This window comes from Clarias gariepinus, chromosome 23, assembly GCF_024256425.1.
Source record: "Clarias gariepinus isolate MV-2021 ecotype Netherlands chromosome 23, CGAR_prim_01v2, whole genome shotgun sequence".
In the NCBI taxonomy this organism is placed as follows: Eukaryota; Metazoa; Chordata; class Actinopteri; order Siluriformes; family Clariidae; genus Clarias; species Clarias gariepinus.
In genome coordinates this window covers 18,236,789-18,253,139 of record NC_071122.1, presented here as the reverse complement: position 1 = coordinate 18,253,139, position 16,351 = coordinate 18,236,789, and the positions used below count along the sequence as shown (strand labels likewise).

The following is a 16,351-nucleotide window of genomic DNA, read 5'->3' as shown; positions in this document are numbered from 1 at the left end:
TAAGTCATGGCAGTGTTAAACAGCTGTGCTTCTGTTAAATCAGTTGTTTGTGGTTGTCAAAAGCCCTTCCCTATAAGTAAAAAATAATAATAATTGCATGGCTACGTGCTATGTGTTGCAGTCGAAAGTGTGAGAGACGCGAGTCCTAAAGAAACAAAGAAAGAAAAACAGGTCACAGTGTAGCGCTGTGTCAGAAGACACAACGGCAGCTGAATCAGTGAGAAATTCCCAGTTTTGAAGAAAAAAAAAGGGGAAGCTGAAAGCTCCCCCTGAAGGATGGAGCTGAAAGATGTACAGAGCCTCCCTGATTGGTTTATTCTTAATCTAGATCCAGCAATATATATAATTAAGAGATAACATGGCCAGGAACACCTAGCTCACAATCACAGCTTGAAAGCACAAGCACAACATCCCGAGTGCATTCACACAGGCCCACTTGTCATCTTGCTTTTTTTCTTTCACGCATAACCTGACTGACAGCTTTCAAAAACCAACTGAATTTTCTGCAAGCCAAAATAAAAAAACCCTACCAACAAACAACAGAAAAACACACCTTAACACACCTGGTGCACTTTGCTGTTCCCAATACAACCTAACTTTTTAATTATTATTATTACCTGACTTTAGGGCATCTAAGCTCTCTTTTGCAACAGCTTCTTGGAAGATGATGGGAAGAAAAAAAGGAAATTAAAATCTCCCTACTAGAGAAACACTAGAGTCTGGTTCATTCTAGAAATGCACAGTGTTTTGGCCTAAATGAGCACATGAGGAGGACAGAACTTCCCACATGACTCACGCTCTAGTGTCACAATTCTGAGCAGAGAGAAACGAAAATCGAAACCCAAAATTGACTGTAACAATCCTTGAAGTAAAATTATTACATGTATTGTGTTTGCTGGAACAACGCAGTGAGGATAGTTCCTGTACATCTATCTAACAAGTTTCGATCAGATTTTAGGATAATAAAAAAAAAAAAACACCCAGTATTTTTCTTAACAGTATAGATTTAAAAGGCAGCCCTTAGAAAAACAGTTTGTCTTATTAGCAATAGTGTAAAAACCCTTAAGGGTACAGTATAATATTTTCACCCACTTGTGCACATGAGTAGCATTCCATTCCTGACAAAAGTGTAAAAACAAAACTGAATTAGTACATTTCTGAATGCCCTTTCAAAGGCCATTTCAAAAAAACAAAAACTACTTTTCAACTGCCATATAAAAATGTGTATTTTTGCACTTCGTTATTTAAAAAAACAAAGTCAAAACACTGAGTATTGCCACACGTTATTTAAAAAAGAAAACAAAAACAAATTAAATCCGACGCTAAAAAAATTCTGCTACATTATAGTCTTTATCCCTGAATAGGTGATTAGCTCTATGAAACGAGCTTTGGTAGCACTGTACGCAACGCTATATTCCCACCAGAGTCCCCGATCATGTTGGTCCTCAGTTTGTTATTGGTTGGGCCCATCACAGGAGGAACCTTAGGGACGATGCTGGGGAAGGTAGTGCCATGCTCGGTAATCCGCTTAGCTACCAAGGTCTTTTCTCCACCAGGCACAGGCTTGGGTAGTCTCTTGTACAACCAGGGGTGTCGCAAGGCCAAAACCGGCGTCATGCGCGAACTGGGTTCCCAGTCCAGACACTTCTTCAGAAAGTCAATAAAGGTGGGGTCATCACAGCCCTTAAGTGCCGTCACCCATTCCTTGCTGCCCGGAGGACCCCGCATCTTGCCTCGCCGGGAGCGACTCCCGTTAAGCACCAAGGCGCCATTGCTGAGTGTGGTGACGGTGCAGTAACGCGGATGCCCCTTGGAGTTAATGAAGTTCTTGGCACGCTTGGCCTGCTCAAGAAGCTTTTGAGGCGGCATTCCAAGAAGCTCCATCATGCAGGCCAACTGGTCACCCTCATCCTCACCAGGAAAGAGAGGGTATCCTGTCAGGAGCTCAGCAAGAATGCAGCCGAAGCTCCACATGTCTATGGGCATGCCGTAGCGTGAGCCAAGGATGACCTCAGGCGCTCGGTAAAATCTGGATTGAATATAGGTATAGACGCGCTGGTGGTCAAAGCAGCTGGAACCGAAGTCGATGACCTTGATACCACTCCGACCCTGCTGCTTGAGGAGAATGTTCTCTGGTTTTAGGTCACAGTGGATAATCTTTTGGCGGTGCAGAGCCTCCAGACACTGCAAGATGGAGTGGGCGAACTTGCGTACCAAAGGCAGGCTGAAGCCCTGGAATTTATTGCGCTTGATGAGTTCATAGAGATTCATGCTAAGCAGCTCAAAGGACATGCAGATATGATTGCGGAAGGTAAAGTTCTCTTGCATATGGACTACATTCATGCTACCTGTCTTGTCTTGCTTTTTCAGGTGCTCGAGAATTCGGATCTCCTCTGCTGCTTGCCGGTGGAAGCGTTTCTCATTGCGCACCATCTTTAGGGCGAGATGCTGATGTAACTTATGGTCGTAGACTTTCGCCACTTGGCCGAAGCTTCCTTTACCGATTACCTTTAGGAATTCATAACGATAGGCAATATGGTCGTGTGGCACGTGGATATATCCTCCCTGGTCATCATCATATCCAGAGTTGTTAGAGCCTCCTGCAACTGCTTGTCTCTTCTTGGCATTTGGTCCCACAAAATAAATCTCAGGATAATTAAGGATCTCCTGTTGTTCTAGTGCACTCAACTGTTGCCTATACTGCTTCACTGCCTGGTCTGGGCTTAGTGGACCCCCCGGCTTGGCTGGCTTCATGGAGCTTTCAGAGGATTTGGCTGAACTGTTGCTGTCCGTGCTCCGCTCTTTGGAGAGGACAGAGTGGGGCTTGGCAGGGGTGTGGCTGGTACCGTTGTGGTGGCTTACACCACTAGACTTGTGGCTGTACGAATCCTCATATAGATACTTCATCTTTATCTGACCTCCTCGAACCCCAAGATGATCCTTCATCATTGGCTTGTTTACAGCCTTCAGAGAGAAAGAGAGAGAGAAATAAACAATGGATGAAGGTTATACAAAACAAAAAGCAAGATGAGCTAAATGTGATTGCATTAACTTCTGATAATGAACACTACGTAAATATCGATCAGATCTAATGGAATCATTGCTAAGTAATAAACAGATGAAAGCTGTAGCAAACAAACACAGAATCGGCATAAGCAAGGGACTGAAAACTTGCGTAGTAGTAGCAGCATTATCTGTTTTTTTAAGCTGTCAAATTAATTAATTTAATTACATTTTAGTTGAATAGCGCCTTTAACAAAGGTCACTGCCTAAGAAACGCAGCTTTAAAGAATCAAACATCAAAGAATCAGAATCAAAGTACATGTGTTTAATAGACATGTTCTAGAATTTCCTAAAATCTATCTATCTATCTATAGGAAAGCGGCTTATAAAAACTCTTTATTAATTCAAAATGGGTGAAAAAAATAATTTAATTGAAGTATACCTTTTTAGCCATGTAGTATTAAGGTCTATATTTTGTGGGATACTGAAAGAATCCGCCGCTAGTGGGCCTGCATTGCCGCGTCGACGTAATAGATTACGTCTATACGTCGACTTCCGCGTTGTGCGTCGATGCGTCACAATGTTTAAATCACGTCGACGATTTTTCCGGAGCATGTTGGAATGAATATGAGACTTTAAAACCCGTTCTCTCAGAACGTGTGTATTAGAGGTGTAGGTGTGTATTAGAGTGGGTTTAGTCTGGGCGTTGGTGTGTGTGTGTGTGTGTCGGCACGCACTGGAAGTTTACCTCTGGCGTCGCCGCTTCCCACAGTTTTAAACCTGACCGACGTGAGTTCAGTTTGTTTTCGACAGACGAGTTCATGAAAATAGAAGTGATCAATGCGCGAGCCTTCCCGAGAAGCATGCGGCTGATATGATACAGAGACTTTATACCTAGGTAAATTATAATATGTAGGTTATATCTTATGCTAAAAAATCTAACATATTTTAACATTATTTATTTGTTGGGGTGGTGCAATGCTGCAATGCTGCCCCCCCCCCAAAAAAAAAATAAATAAAATAAAATAAATTATTATTATTATACAAACTTCAACAGTTGCTATGCCCATCTATTCCCTTTAAAAATTAAAGAATAAATAAATAACTCAAACTGAATTATGGCAGCAGTGTGTAGTATTATGTTTCCCCCAAAGATGTCAGGAGTCTCACCATCGCTTTCATGTGACAGTCAGAAGAGAGGCAGATGTTTTTCATGTTGAAGTGTGTGTACATTTTTTGTACTACTGTGTGTGTGTGCAGAATGCAGAAGCCTCGTTCAATGCACAACCCGCAGCCAATGGATGCACCCGGCTTAAAACCTGTACCAAGTTGTGTGCGAAACGCCTCATGGGAGCAGCTGAAAGTCCAACCACGACAAATATATACACACATTCTGTTACTGTATGCATGACCTTGTTTTTTTTTTTTTTTTTTAATTGTAAAACAAATTTGTAAAATAAACCTCTTTATGAAAAAATGCTTGAATAAAGGGTCAAATGATTAATCACCTAAGTTGTGCTTATTATTTACTGGCAAGTCAATATCCAACCAGGAAATTATCTCTAAGTAACTTTTAAAAATAGGCAGATAGATACTCTATTAACCCCAAACTAGGAGCTTAAAATAAAAATGTAAATATAGAATTTTGAAAAATAATTAATATAGAAAAACATTTATTGATAGATTAATCAAGTTTATTAATACTACTATTATTATTATTATTATTAATAATAAGCATTATGTGCAGCCCTAATCACAAAACCATATCCTCACCACACAGTTTTACAACCTGTGAATGAATAGCAAAATGTAGTGCAAGTATATAATTTCATTAGGGATTCAATGTATGCAATAAAAAAAAAAAGAATAAATAAATAAATCGCTACAGCTGCATATGAATTAATGCAGCATTCAGAAAGTGTAATTCACCTTAAAAGTGTTAGTAAGATTTGCATGCATGGTAGGAAAAGATTTAAATCATCATTACCCCAGTTTATCTACTGTCATGTAGATAAACCAGATTTTAAAAAAATAAAAAAAATCTTCGAAGTGAAAGCCAAACAAGGCTGCTGAGACGGGGCTGGACTCAGTTCCAAGGAAAAGACAGACTAAAATAGAATTGCATGCATTGAGAGCTGACAGATGGATATCACAGAGACCTGGGAAATAAATCAGCTGTCCACTCTCAAACACTAGTCATTACAGTTAGATTTTTTTAATTATCATAATTATGGTTTGACCAGGAAAACTTAGAAAAAAATAATAAACTGTGAACGAGAGTGAGTGGCATTGCAGTTAGTAAAAAAGGGCAGCACATGTTCTAAAGCCACGTGCCAGAAAATCTCATGCACAGAACACACGGTCCAATTCACAATTGTTTATACAGCATTTACTGATCAAATCACTGTGGGGTTGCCAACTGTCAAGGCAACGGGCTTAGCTAAAATTCAGAAGTGTACACGGCAATGGACTTATTATAATTAAGTAGTTAATTATCAACTAATTACAACTTATATAAGTGCATGGATGACTGGACTCTGACCCAGATGATATGTATTATCAAGTAATCATGCAGGTGTAATAAAAGTCTAATAAAATTGTTCAATCTGATTGGTTAGAGAGAGGTGATCATTTTCTGTAACAACAGCTTCGATAACAGTGCTGCAAATAGATTTATTAAACAGCTAGGTAAAGTGTCTTCTGTATCAGCACTTTGTAACAGCCAGTACGTTTTTCACCAAAAAAAATGTCTTTAAGACATGACCACTTTGTTTTGTCTTGTTAACTTCAAGAGACTGGGCGGGGGAAGAATGACTGTTTATAATTTCTACAACAGAAATTACAAGAGGAAGTCCCTTGAGTCATGGACGTTCCACAACAATAAGCATAACTAGAAATACCCAAAACAGCAAAAAATATTTTATTTCTAATTTACCAAACAAGCTGGCTTACCTATACATTGATATGTACCTTCTGTGTTCTGAAATTAACGTGTTTTCTTACTTAGGACATTTCATGCGTACGTTAGAATCTGACGCAGCTTCCTGCTTAAGGGCCCAATAAGGGGAAACTGAACATCCACGTCCCGCCTGGAGTGATGACCAAAAGGATGTGCATGGTACCAAGTCTAATCACTAAAAAAGAGGAAGTGCGCACTTACTGTGTGTTTGTGCAATGGGGGCAGGGCGCCGGGGCTCTGTCCGTTCAGGTCAGCTTCTTCATTCACGATGTGGTCCGTGCGCATGTAAGAGTCATACAGACCGTCTCCGTGTCGAGCTGTGGAGCACGAAAACATACACAGACCATGACACTAGGGTACAACACAAATGATTCAGTACAAACATACGTTCTGCTGCTAGATCAAAACAGATGTAGTGGGGGGAATGAGCAGCACAATCGCAGCAAGAAGAAACGTTGCCCTTGAGAAAAATGTAACCATGTCGAAAGTGCTCAGAGAACAGGCTTCCCTCACAACAGCCGTCTCTTGAGATCACAATGTAGCAGCCAACGACTTATTTTTACTCACTGGGACTTCAGGAGACTGTTAAACTTTATCCTATTACGCTATGTAAATCCCGTTAAACACCTAAACTAGCTCGTTTATGAAGCAGAGCGTTTACGCTGCTAAGCCAGGTGAGACTCTTCTGAAACAAAAACATGCAGCTAATAATGTCCTTAGGAAAAGGTTCCCCTGCTGATTATCTTTTTGGTCAAATGTGCTGTTACCCTCCACAGCTATGATGCCAAAAGTTTTAGATAGATAAAAATAAAGTGCGTTAAATGTCCAACGAGAGCTGCGATTTGATTCCAGGTGCTGACATGCTTTTTTGTTAAAACAGGAAGTCAGGTTAAGGGGTTTAATTAAATTGCGTCTGAGACACATCACACTTCCTGACCATTTTAAACAAAAGGAATTGAGCAAACCGGCTAAATAGGAGCGTGTGAATGATTTCTCACTGTGGCTTTGTCATGTACAGTATCTTCAAATATCACAGTATGCGAAACTGTCTGACAAACCACGGAACAGATCACAGTTACAACAGCAAGACTCGGGAAAGGGGGATAAGTGCAGACACCGACACACACACACACAAGTAATTGTTTGAAAGGAAAACGAATAACATACAGGAAGCTGGATAGCCACAGCTACACAAATAACCCACACACTTTTATAGGGGCAGCCACAGTTTATTTACAGTGGCAGGAAAGGGACATTTGAGAGAGTATGGAAGACAACCATTTTGATCGAAAACAGTCAGCACACGATGCACGGGTTTAAGGATGAAGCAACAATCTGGGCTGGATCAGTGGCTAGGTGTAAAAATGAGAATTAAACCTGTTTGAAGAATGAAGCGTATTAAAAAATAAGCTAGCTCAAATCTTGCTTAGGAACATTAGCTTGGTAAAATAATACTGTGCTTTTAAATACTAATAGTTTGTAGGAATAGTTAAAAGGTTAAAGCTAAAAATAAGCTGATCAGCTTTAATTTAATCAGTGATATTAATATTTTGAGTGGAAGTGCATGTACATGTCTGTCTAAAACAAAAATGAACCCTTTAACTATGCTAATTTTACAATATTTGGTTGGTGTGACATTATATGGTATTAGTTTCCAGTGGATAGCTAGAAAATCTAACAAAATTTACCACAGCAAGATTTTGAATCTGTCGTATGAGGAAAGAGAGGATATAGGAAAGTTTGTGTTAACGCCTTGTTTGCACTAAGTTATAGTTCTTTTGTCGTCAGCTAGATACACTTCCTGTTCGGTAATGGGAGAATGAATCACAGATGAGAAATCGAAAAAGTAGATCACAAAGTTTAAGTTTTGTCTTAAAACGAGTCCAGCGCAAATTAAAATTTACTTATACCACTTCAGCGCTGTTATCTCAGCAGTGAAAATATAAACTAATCCCAGTACAAATGTCCAATTTGGGTTTTTCTAATTAATATCATTCTTATTACTACTACTAATTCTTATGTTTGTTTGTTTACATTGGCCAAGTAGCTTATTTTAAAGTTAACTAACAAATCCAGAACATAACTTTTACCATAAACATTGTTTTTACTCAACATATTGATTTCACTTATGGTGCAGGTTAAACTTCAGACAGATATCCAAGTACTGCAGAAGTGTCATTAAATTCTGTCGGACAGACATACAGATTCTTTTTCTGAGACATTGAAAGAGTGAGTTCTGACCAACGTACAGACAAAACATTTCTTTTATTTATATAGATGATAATCAGGTTGCAGTACAGCAACGGTGATGGTAATGTGTGCGTTGTTGAGCAAAAACATCAGATCTTGTTTATTGTGGAAATGTTGGCATCACGTGACCGAGACAGCGGCTCAGGAGCAGATTGTTCACTCATTGTTAACTTTAGGACACAGGTAGTAGACGAGGTTGAAACCGGTTCAAGATTAAATTAAATGACCTGGAATTCAATTTCGCATCGTAATACATGAGACATAAATGTCTGATTACCTGCTGTGACCGGACCATCTGGTTTTCTGCTCAGGATCATCATGCTTCCGGAGTATTATTGTGGTCAACATGAAATATTTTCTCTTTTTGTGTTTGTTTGTCTTTGCAATAGTTCCTTTGTGATGGGATGTGAGCAAAATACAAAGAAAAGACTGGATGAACTGGGTTAACTTCACTTCAGCTTCAGGTCATGTCTAGAAAAAGTCTCCTGTTGAATATTCAGTTAGATTTGAACTCAAGCACAACTGATGCAGGAACATTTCATTCCCAGTTTCCTTTAAATCCCAGTCTGGTGTGTTGCACAGTGTTAGGAGTGTTTACAGGCCAAATCCTGTAAGATAAACCAGTGCAGTCCAGGATCCAAATGCAGTGAGCTGGTGAGGAGGAAAATGCTAAAAACAATCATTAAAAAAAATCTATCGACTTAAGTCGTTCTTCTGTAAATGCTTTATTTTTTCGATTTGTTAAGAGAGGAAATCCCGCGGGATTAAAGAAAACAGTCAGCTTGCTGCAGAACAAAAACACACATCCAGTAGATGAGCGCCGCTCCCTGAACCAGTCCAGATCCTACAGAGATGTCCCCTCTGCTCCGTCTTCAACCCTTTCACACCATGAGTACTTCCGTCGATCAAAAGCACCATCCCAATCCCAGGGGAGAAAATGATCGAAAGTGTGAAAATTGTTGTCGATTGCTACCCAGATACTTCGCTCTTTCTTTCCTTCTTTTTTTTCAACACACACACACGCTAGCTCTCCTCCAGGCTAGCTAACGTCTCGCTAAAATATTCGCCTCTGACTTGTAGGAGCTCACGACATGTTTATTTATTTTTTCTGTCCCCAAAATGTCAACTCGTGAAGCGGCTCCGTCTTCGGAAACGTGTCGACCCCCTCGGCGTGTCTCTGAGCGCGACTTTAATCCGAGTTCACGGATAGATGTGCTTTCTTAGCTTGTTGCTAAGCGCGTCTTCTTCTTGCTTTAGAAACGCGTCATCAACAGACAAAATAAGGGGAAGTCCAGGGGCGGGGGGAAAGAGATGAAGGGGGAGGGGCGTGGCTTTCGCAGCGCTCGAGCGCGTTTGAAAGTGGCACTTCCTCACTAAACGTGTCTCCAGTTCACCGCTCGGTTAAAAGTACTGTACTGTTGTGACCGAGCCTGTTACAGAAAGCTGTTTTAATCACGCTCCTTATCTTCGGTGAAGAGCAGAATGAATGCTTCAGCATACCAAGATGTCTAGGACAATGCTCTGCTCACAACTTTGTGCTAACAGTTTGGGGAAGACCCCAGTGCACAAAGCAAGGACTATAAACACATGGTTTGATGAAGAACTTGACTAGGCCCACACAGAGCCCTGTGACTTCAACCCCATTGAGCATCTTTTTCAGAGATGAACTCGAACAGAGATTTCTAGCCAGGCCTCCTAGTCTAACATCAGTACCTGACCTCATAAATGCTCACAAATTCCCAAAGAAACACTCCAAAATCTTGTGAATTCCAAAAAGAGTGGAAGTTGTTATATCTGCAAAAGGGGGACCAACTCCACATCGGAGTATATGTATTTTAAAACAATGTCATTTGGCCAAATACTTTTGTCTGTATAGTGTTTAACATCTCTTTCCAGATTTATAGCACCAGTCAAAAGGTTGGATACACCGCAGGGCTCACACACACACACACACACGCTCATTTACACCCTACGGGCAATTTAACTAATTAGCCTAATGTGCATGTCTTTGGACTGTGGGAGGAAACCTGAGTACCCGGCAGAAACCCACCAAGCGCAGTAATTGCTAACCACTGCGCCCCTGTGCCACTACGAAACTATGAAATAACACTAATGCGGAATTTGATAATTAAGCATCAACAACAAGCACACAGTGGCTTATACAGTAGGTTAGCACTGTTGCCTTGCATCTCTAGGGTTCGGGTTCAAGTCCCGCCCGCCTTGGGTCTGACCGTTGTTTAACTGTTTGAGGAAGGTCTGGACGGTGTGATGTTCAGGTACCCACAAATAGAACAGAGAGCCAGCTCATTCTGTGTGAAAGGTATGAAGAAAGAATAAGAGATCATTGTTGATGTGTCTTTCTTTCAGCGGGTGAGGTAATGACAGAGAGGTTGTATTAATTAGACAGACAACAACAGGGATCTGGCTGCACTGTTGCTTTTTAAATAGCTTTTGTAAAGAGATGTAACTACTCTATGTAATCACAGTATAAGAGAAGGTGATGAGTTTCCAGGGTAACTGTAAATGGATTTTAATAAAGCACAGACACAGCAGGCACAATAACACTGATGCTTACTGTATTTATCAGTGAACATTCTAGGTCCTTGCTGATTTGACGAATTTAGAGTACAATATCAATCAAAGTGGTACAGTCGTTTGGTCATAATACCCTTGGACAGGTTAGAAAGAACTCTTATCAGTGAGATGAGTTAAATAGTCAGATTTAACATTTACATGTCAAAGAGTGTCAATTATTGTATCCAGAATATTAAGGATGCTCATAAAGTCCTGTAATGCAATGCAACAAACTTTAAGCCTTAAAAAGTCTACACTGAATCATGCAACAGAGATCACTCCCATTAAAATGTTTCCATTCCTGCAAGACCCTTGCCCAGTTTAATTTAAAAGCTTGAACAATAATAGCAGTTTGGATTAAAATCACAATCAACTCCTGACAGTGAACTGTCTAACACAAGGATACAGGACACATAACATAAACTTGTCTTAGCAAGCTTGGTTAGACTATTAACAGCAGCGGAGTAAGAGGAGATGATATGGTGTAGCATGTTGTGCTAAATTGGGCAAGCCTGCAACAGCATGCCCGTAGTAGATGCTATTCTCAGCAAGCCAAGGAAGAAGAAGCTCATCTATATATACTGCTGGGAAAACTTACAGACACTGTTTTTAAGTTGACCCCTTGGCAGATGGCTTTCTGAACCCCCCCAACCCCCGCCTCCCTGCTCTCCCCAAAGGGAACTCAGTGGACACAGCAGTTCATGAGAGGTAAATGCTGTATTTAGACTCAGGCCTTATGATGGACACTTACAACCGGTGGCTACTGAGGGGTGCTTGAAAAGTCTGTGTCCTTGACTACCTGTATATTTTCACTATGTATGGGCATGCTCTATGTGCTATGTCAGACTCTACCAGAGTTGAGATTTTAAGGCTGAAGCAAACTGATGCAACAATGAAATATTGTGCAACTTGTAGGATCATTACAGATAAAGATGCACCAGAATGAGTGCATTAATGCACATAATGTATATGTGAGTTATGAATAGTGCCATGCAACATACTTGTGTCTCATCTGGGGTGTATTTCCATCCCATGCGGCATGTTCCTGGGATAGGTTGTGGATCCTGTATGGGCTGGAATAAACTTAAAATGATTAAATGAATGAATGAATGAATGAATGAATCATTGAAGATGCATCAACTGATACACTTTAAAGATTTATGCTTGAAGCATTTAAGTAAGTTCATGTCTCTAAAAAATAAAACAATAGCTGATTTAAAGAAATGTTCTCATATCGTATTAAATGTCCTTATACCGTAAAAGTGCTTATTAATAGAAAAAGTCCAAAGATATTACAGGCTTAGCAAGATACTGTATTTACAGTACATGTACGTATTTGTGTGTGAGTCACTCCCTCTGCTGGTCCTACCTGGTACCAGCCTCAGTGAGCTACATTTGCTCTAAATCAACTTTGACTGTTTAACATACATACATGCATGCAGTGTAATGCATTTTACTTTCCCTAACAGTATATTTTTGTAAGATTATTCTACACCGGGACTCTGTGGGGGCTCCAATATTTAGGAAACTATCATAAGTGTCAGTGCTTTTTAACAGCCATAATGTTCAAACAAGTCTGCAGGAAGGAGGGCGTTGTTGTTTCTTTGTCGTCCGACAAGCTGCATTTTTGTGGCTTATTAACTTTAAGAAAAAAATGAGGAACCTGCTACTTGAAAAGTACTATATGCTATTATATAAATGGTATAGCAGGGGCTAACATGTTTTATGGATATTTAAGTCATGAGAAACCTCATGGGCATGATGTGACAGGCTTTAAAGCAGTTTGTGTCTTGTGTTTATGTGTATGGCATGTTTCATGTCAATGAACCCCACCTGCATTCACTGCATAGAACCATAGAATCATTGTGTTGGGTCACAGTGAGGAGCGTGAAACAGAAAAAAAAGGGTTCATCCTATCATCACTTCAAATTTAAATTCTGCAGCTATCCGTGGTCAGGCACCAAGTTGAAAATCACATCATCTCTTTCGTGTCAATTACCATGATACTAGCCAAGCATGGGCATCTGCAAGCTCTTGTAAGTAGAAAAGATAGCTCACTTACTCATCATCTATACCGCAAAACCCATCAAGCAACATGCAAACTCCATGTACACAGATCTGAGACGGGAATCGAACCTGAACCCGGGAGGTGCTAACTATGCCAACAAGCTGCCATGATGGATAGTGAATTTTTTACATTCAGAAAGATCCAATAGTCTCGGTGGAAGCGTGTGTTTATGAATATTCTTTTTTTTTCTCTATCCATATTCCCCTTTAAAAAAAAAGAAAAAGAAAAAAAACATCCAATATGAAGCTTGTTCAATTGACATTTATTTCAAAATCAATACAAATCATAAAGAGACTGTAAGATAAAAGGATGACATTTTATTTATTTATTTCATTGTTCGTTATTTTTTACAGTTTTTGTCTGATTTGTCCACAACCCCAAATTGTACACACAAAAATGCATCATAAAATAAGTTAAAAATAGACTTACACATATGCACATTCTTATATGTTTACTCTTTCACTCCTGCACATTTTATCCTCACTTTTGAGGCAGACGAACACAGAAAAACAGAGCATATATATATATATATATATATATATATATATATTTATATTTACAGTACAGTACACACACACACACACACTCACGCACACACACATTCAGGTAAGGCTACACACAGACGAAAGGCACTGCCAGCAGGAACACAAGAGCGAGTAGGATAGGACAGAAGGAAGTATTCAACCCATTCTACCCAGTTTACTCATGGCTGTATGTTATATCTCCCTTGCTCTAGGAGGCGCACTTGTAAAATTAGCATCAGAGCCAGCAGAGCAGCACAGGGCCTTAAAAAAATGGGGTGGAGGCACGGCTCTAAAAAATCAAGCCTTCAAATGACATTTTTTGGTCTTAATGTCCAATCAGTGTGTCACTAAGCTTATACAGTAAATCAGTGATTATTTGAGTGCAGCTAACAATCTAGGTGATTATACTGTAGACAAAAGACTAACATTCTAACATAACACCGTGAGTGTTAGTCTGGATTGTCCCTGGCTACTTATTTGCATTGCAGAGGTGGAACTGGTGTCCAAAAAAAAAAAAAAAAAAAAAAAAAAACATATGCTGGAACTCCGATGTTATTATCAGATTGTACAGTTTATATCGTTGACCTTCTCTCAATAAATACTTTCTGTGCTTTCAGTAACACTTCTATGAGCTCCATGATGATGATATTCAGTGTCGGACAGAGATGAAATTTCATGCACACTTAAAGGCAACACAAATCGCTTTTTAAAAAAAAAAACATTTTCAGGTCGGCGCACATCATTCCATCGTAACTCAATAGCCAGGATTATTATATATACAGTACTATAGCTTCTGGCTCACCACTTGGTGGTCTGTTCGGTTTTGTGCACATGGCTACTTTTTAATCTACAATGCACAAAAAAATGCTTTGCGTTAATATCATTACAAAATACTAGGTTTGTTTGTCTGTGTTTAACTTTGGTGTAAAATCCATAATGGGGTTTTCTCAGAAAATTGTGAGAATATATATTTTATATATTATATATCATATATCCTACATATTAGCGAGATGGGTGTGTTTTGAAGCTGGGAATTTCCATATGCTTTCACGTCATATCAGAACAGAGGAAATACACTTCTTTACTTAAAAAAAAAAAAAACACAGTACACTACACTCTAAACTTATGCAATAGCTTGTTTCACATTTCCGTAAGGTTTGGTTTGAGATGCCAGCGTTAGAACATGCTTAAAATGTATACGTGTTCAGGGTCATTTATAACGTTTATAGATTAGACTGAGAAAGCCATTTCAAATGTACACATGCATGCATTCGTATGGTGAACGAGGTGAATATGCAGTCTTGGCTACTGAGAGACCTGTTGAGGTTATTGATTTAAAAGGTGTGTGACTATAGGAGGAGGCTTTCAGCAAATGGCGTATCGATTTCAACAGTCTGTCTGAATACAGTACCTACATTGTTCATAATGGTATTAGTTAAGATACAAATGATCCTGTAAAATGCAAGTGAATGTGAACGAGTATTGATTTCTTGGCTTATCTTATGCTTTTACATTTATTTACTTACTTAAGTTTACTTCCAGGAATGCAGACTCTTTATAGCCTTAATCAGATTTTTTTTCTTCTTATAACTCCTTTGTCTACTTAAAAAAAATCCCTGATGAAGGACCCGATAGCAAAGCTAAAGAAAAACAAAACAAAAACCAAAAAAAAAGTCATGCTAAGGAACACTCGCAGTAGCAGCAACATCAGAAATGTGGACAGACAAAAAATAAATCCTTTCAGACATCGACCACGTCAGTCAGAAACACACTCCTGGATCTTGATGTGCGTGCCGTTTGCGTCCCGAGTGACGTGATTGCGCGGTCCATCACTCACCCCTTGTGTTTTTATGTCCAGACTCAACCTCACACACCTTTCCTGGTCATTTTTTTTCCGGCTCCAGAGGTCATGACGGAGGTCGCGGGATTTTTTGGGGGGGAAAATCCTAAGTGGAGAGTTTTTTTTTTAATGAGTCTGTCCATAGGCTCAGTGCATTAGCCAGGTTTGTTCTGCACTTCTTTCAGAGCCTCTAAGAGTTTATCGCGGTAGGCCACGTAGCGCTGCTGTACTTGCTTCACCCTGTCCGTTTCTTCCTTCCCCAGGATGGCCAGGAAGTTTTGCAACTCGGGCAAGGAGAACGCATGCCACTAAATCACACAAACAAGAGAAGGATACAGTTAATAAATATTTTATAGAAGTTTTATTTTGTACAGATATGTGAAGATTATACAGGGAGACGGGTTTGGTTATGCAAAGCTAAATAAAGATGACGTATAAATAAACCAGAAAAATATAAGCTTATATTTTGCTATAATAATAATAAATTATTTTTATCTGTTTTTAATACTAGGGGGAAAATAGAGAACATCATTCCATCCTTTTAGCCTGTCCACATACTGTAAGATATATCCAAACACCACTGAGGGTTCTGTGCCAAATCTGGTTTGAGTTTAAGCCCATAAGGGCCTGTTATGGCAAAGCCAAAAGTGATCCAACTGTAATAAAACTTTCGAATGCCATTTCAAAACTGGTATACCATTATCTCACATGCAACCGCTGCCTGTGTGGCATTTCAAGTTTGGCCCAAAGTGATTCAGCTGTAAGCTCTGCTATAAAATGTGGTCTCTTTAAGCTTGACTTGTGGCTGAGTTCTGGTTGTAAGATTCCGAGTTCATCACTGTCATTCCACGGCAATATGTGGGCCAGATCACATAGTAATTGTGGCGAACTGGGCATTAGGGATTTGCCAGAAGGGCTTGAAATATGTTAAATGAATTACAACAAGCTTGAAATCTGATTAGAGCTTGGGGTTCATAATTTGGTCCAAGTGGACAGCTATACTGTAAGTCCTGTTATAGCAAATGCAAACATATTTTGCAGCTTACTCTATTTATGCTTTCTGCAATCCTTTAAAAGGTTTGCTACCTTGTCAAGGCTTGTTAGGCTGTATCTCATTTTAGAGATGGTGGTAT

General features: G+C 39.5%; 2 protein-coding genes across 4 annotated transcripts in view; both read right to left on the bottom strand.

Moving 5' to 3' along the window:
* Positions 1 to 286: 286 nt before the first annotated feature.
* Positions 287 to 9,470, bottom strand: dyrk3 (dual specificity tyrosine phosphorylation regulated kinase 3). The gene is made up of 3 exons (XM_053484287.1): positions 8,490 to 9,470; positions 6,164 to 6,279; positions 287 to 2,964 (listed from the first exon to the last, which is right to left on the bottom strand). The coding sequence occupies exons 1-3, from the start codon at positions 8,530 to 8,532 to the stop codon at positions 1,375 to 1,377; spliced, it is 1,749 nt and encodes a 582-aa protein (XP_053340262.1). The 5' UTR covers positions 8,533 to 9,470; the 3' UTR covers positions 287 to 1,374.
* Positions 9,471 to 14,089: 4,619 nt separating this feature from the next.
* rassf5 (Ras association domain family member 5) overlaps positions 14,090 to 16,351 on the bottom strand; it is a 44,227-nt gene continuing 41,965 nt past the window's right edge. For all 3 annotated transcript variants that reach the window (XM_053484003.1, XM_053484005.1, XM_053484004.1), the window contains one exon: positions 14,090 to 15,526. In XM_053484003.1, the coding sequence (XP_053339978.1) occupies positions 15,374 to 15,526 (153 nt within the window). In that variant the 3' untranslated portion in view covers positions 14,090 to 15,373. The remainder of the gene's footprint in view (positions 15,527 to 16,351) is intronic.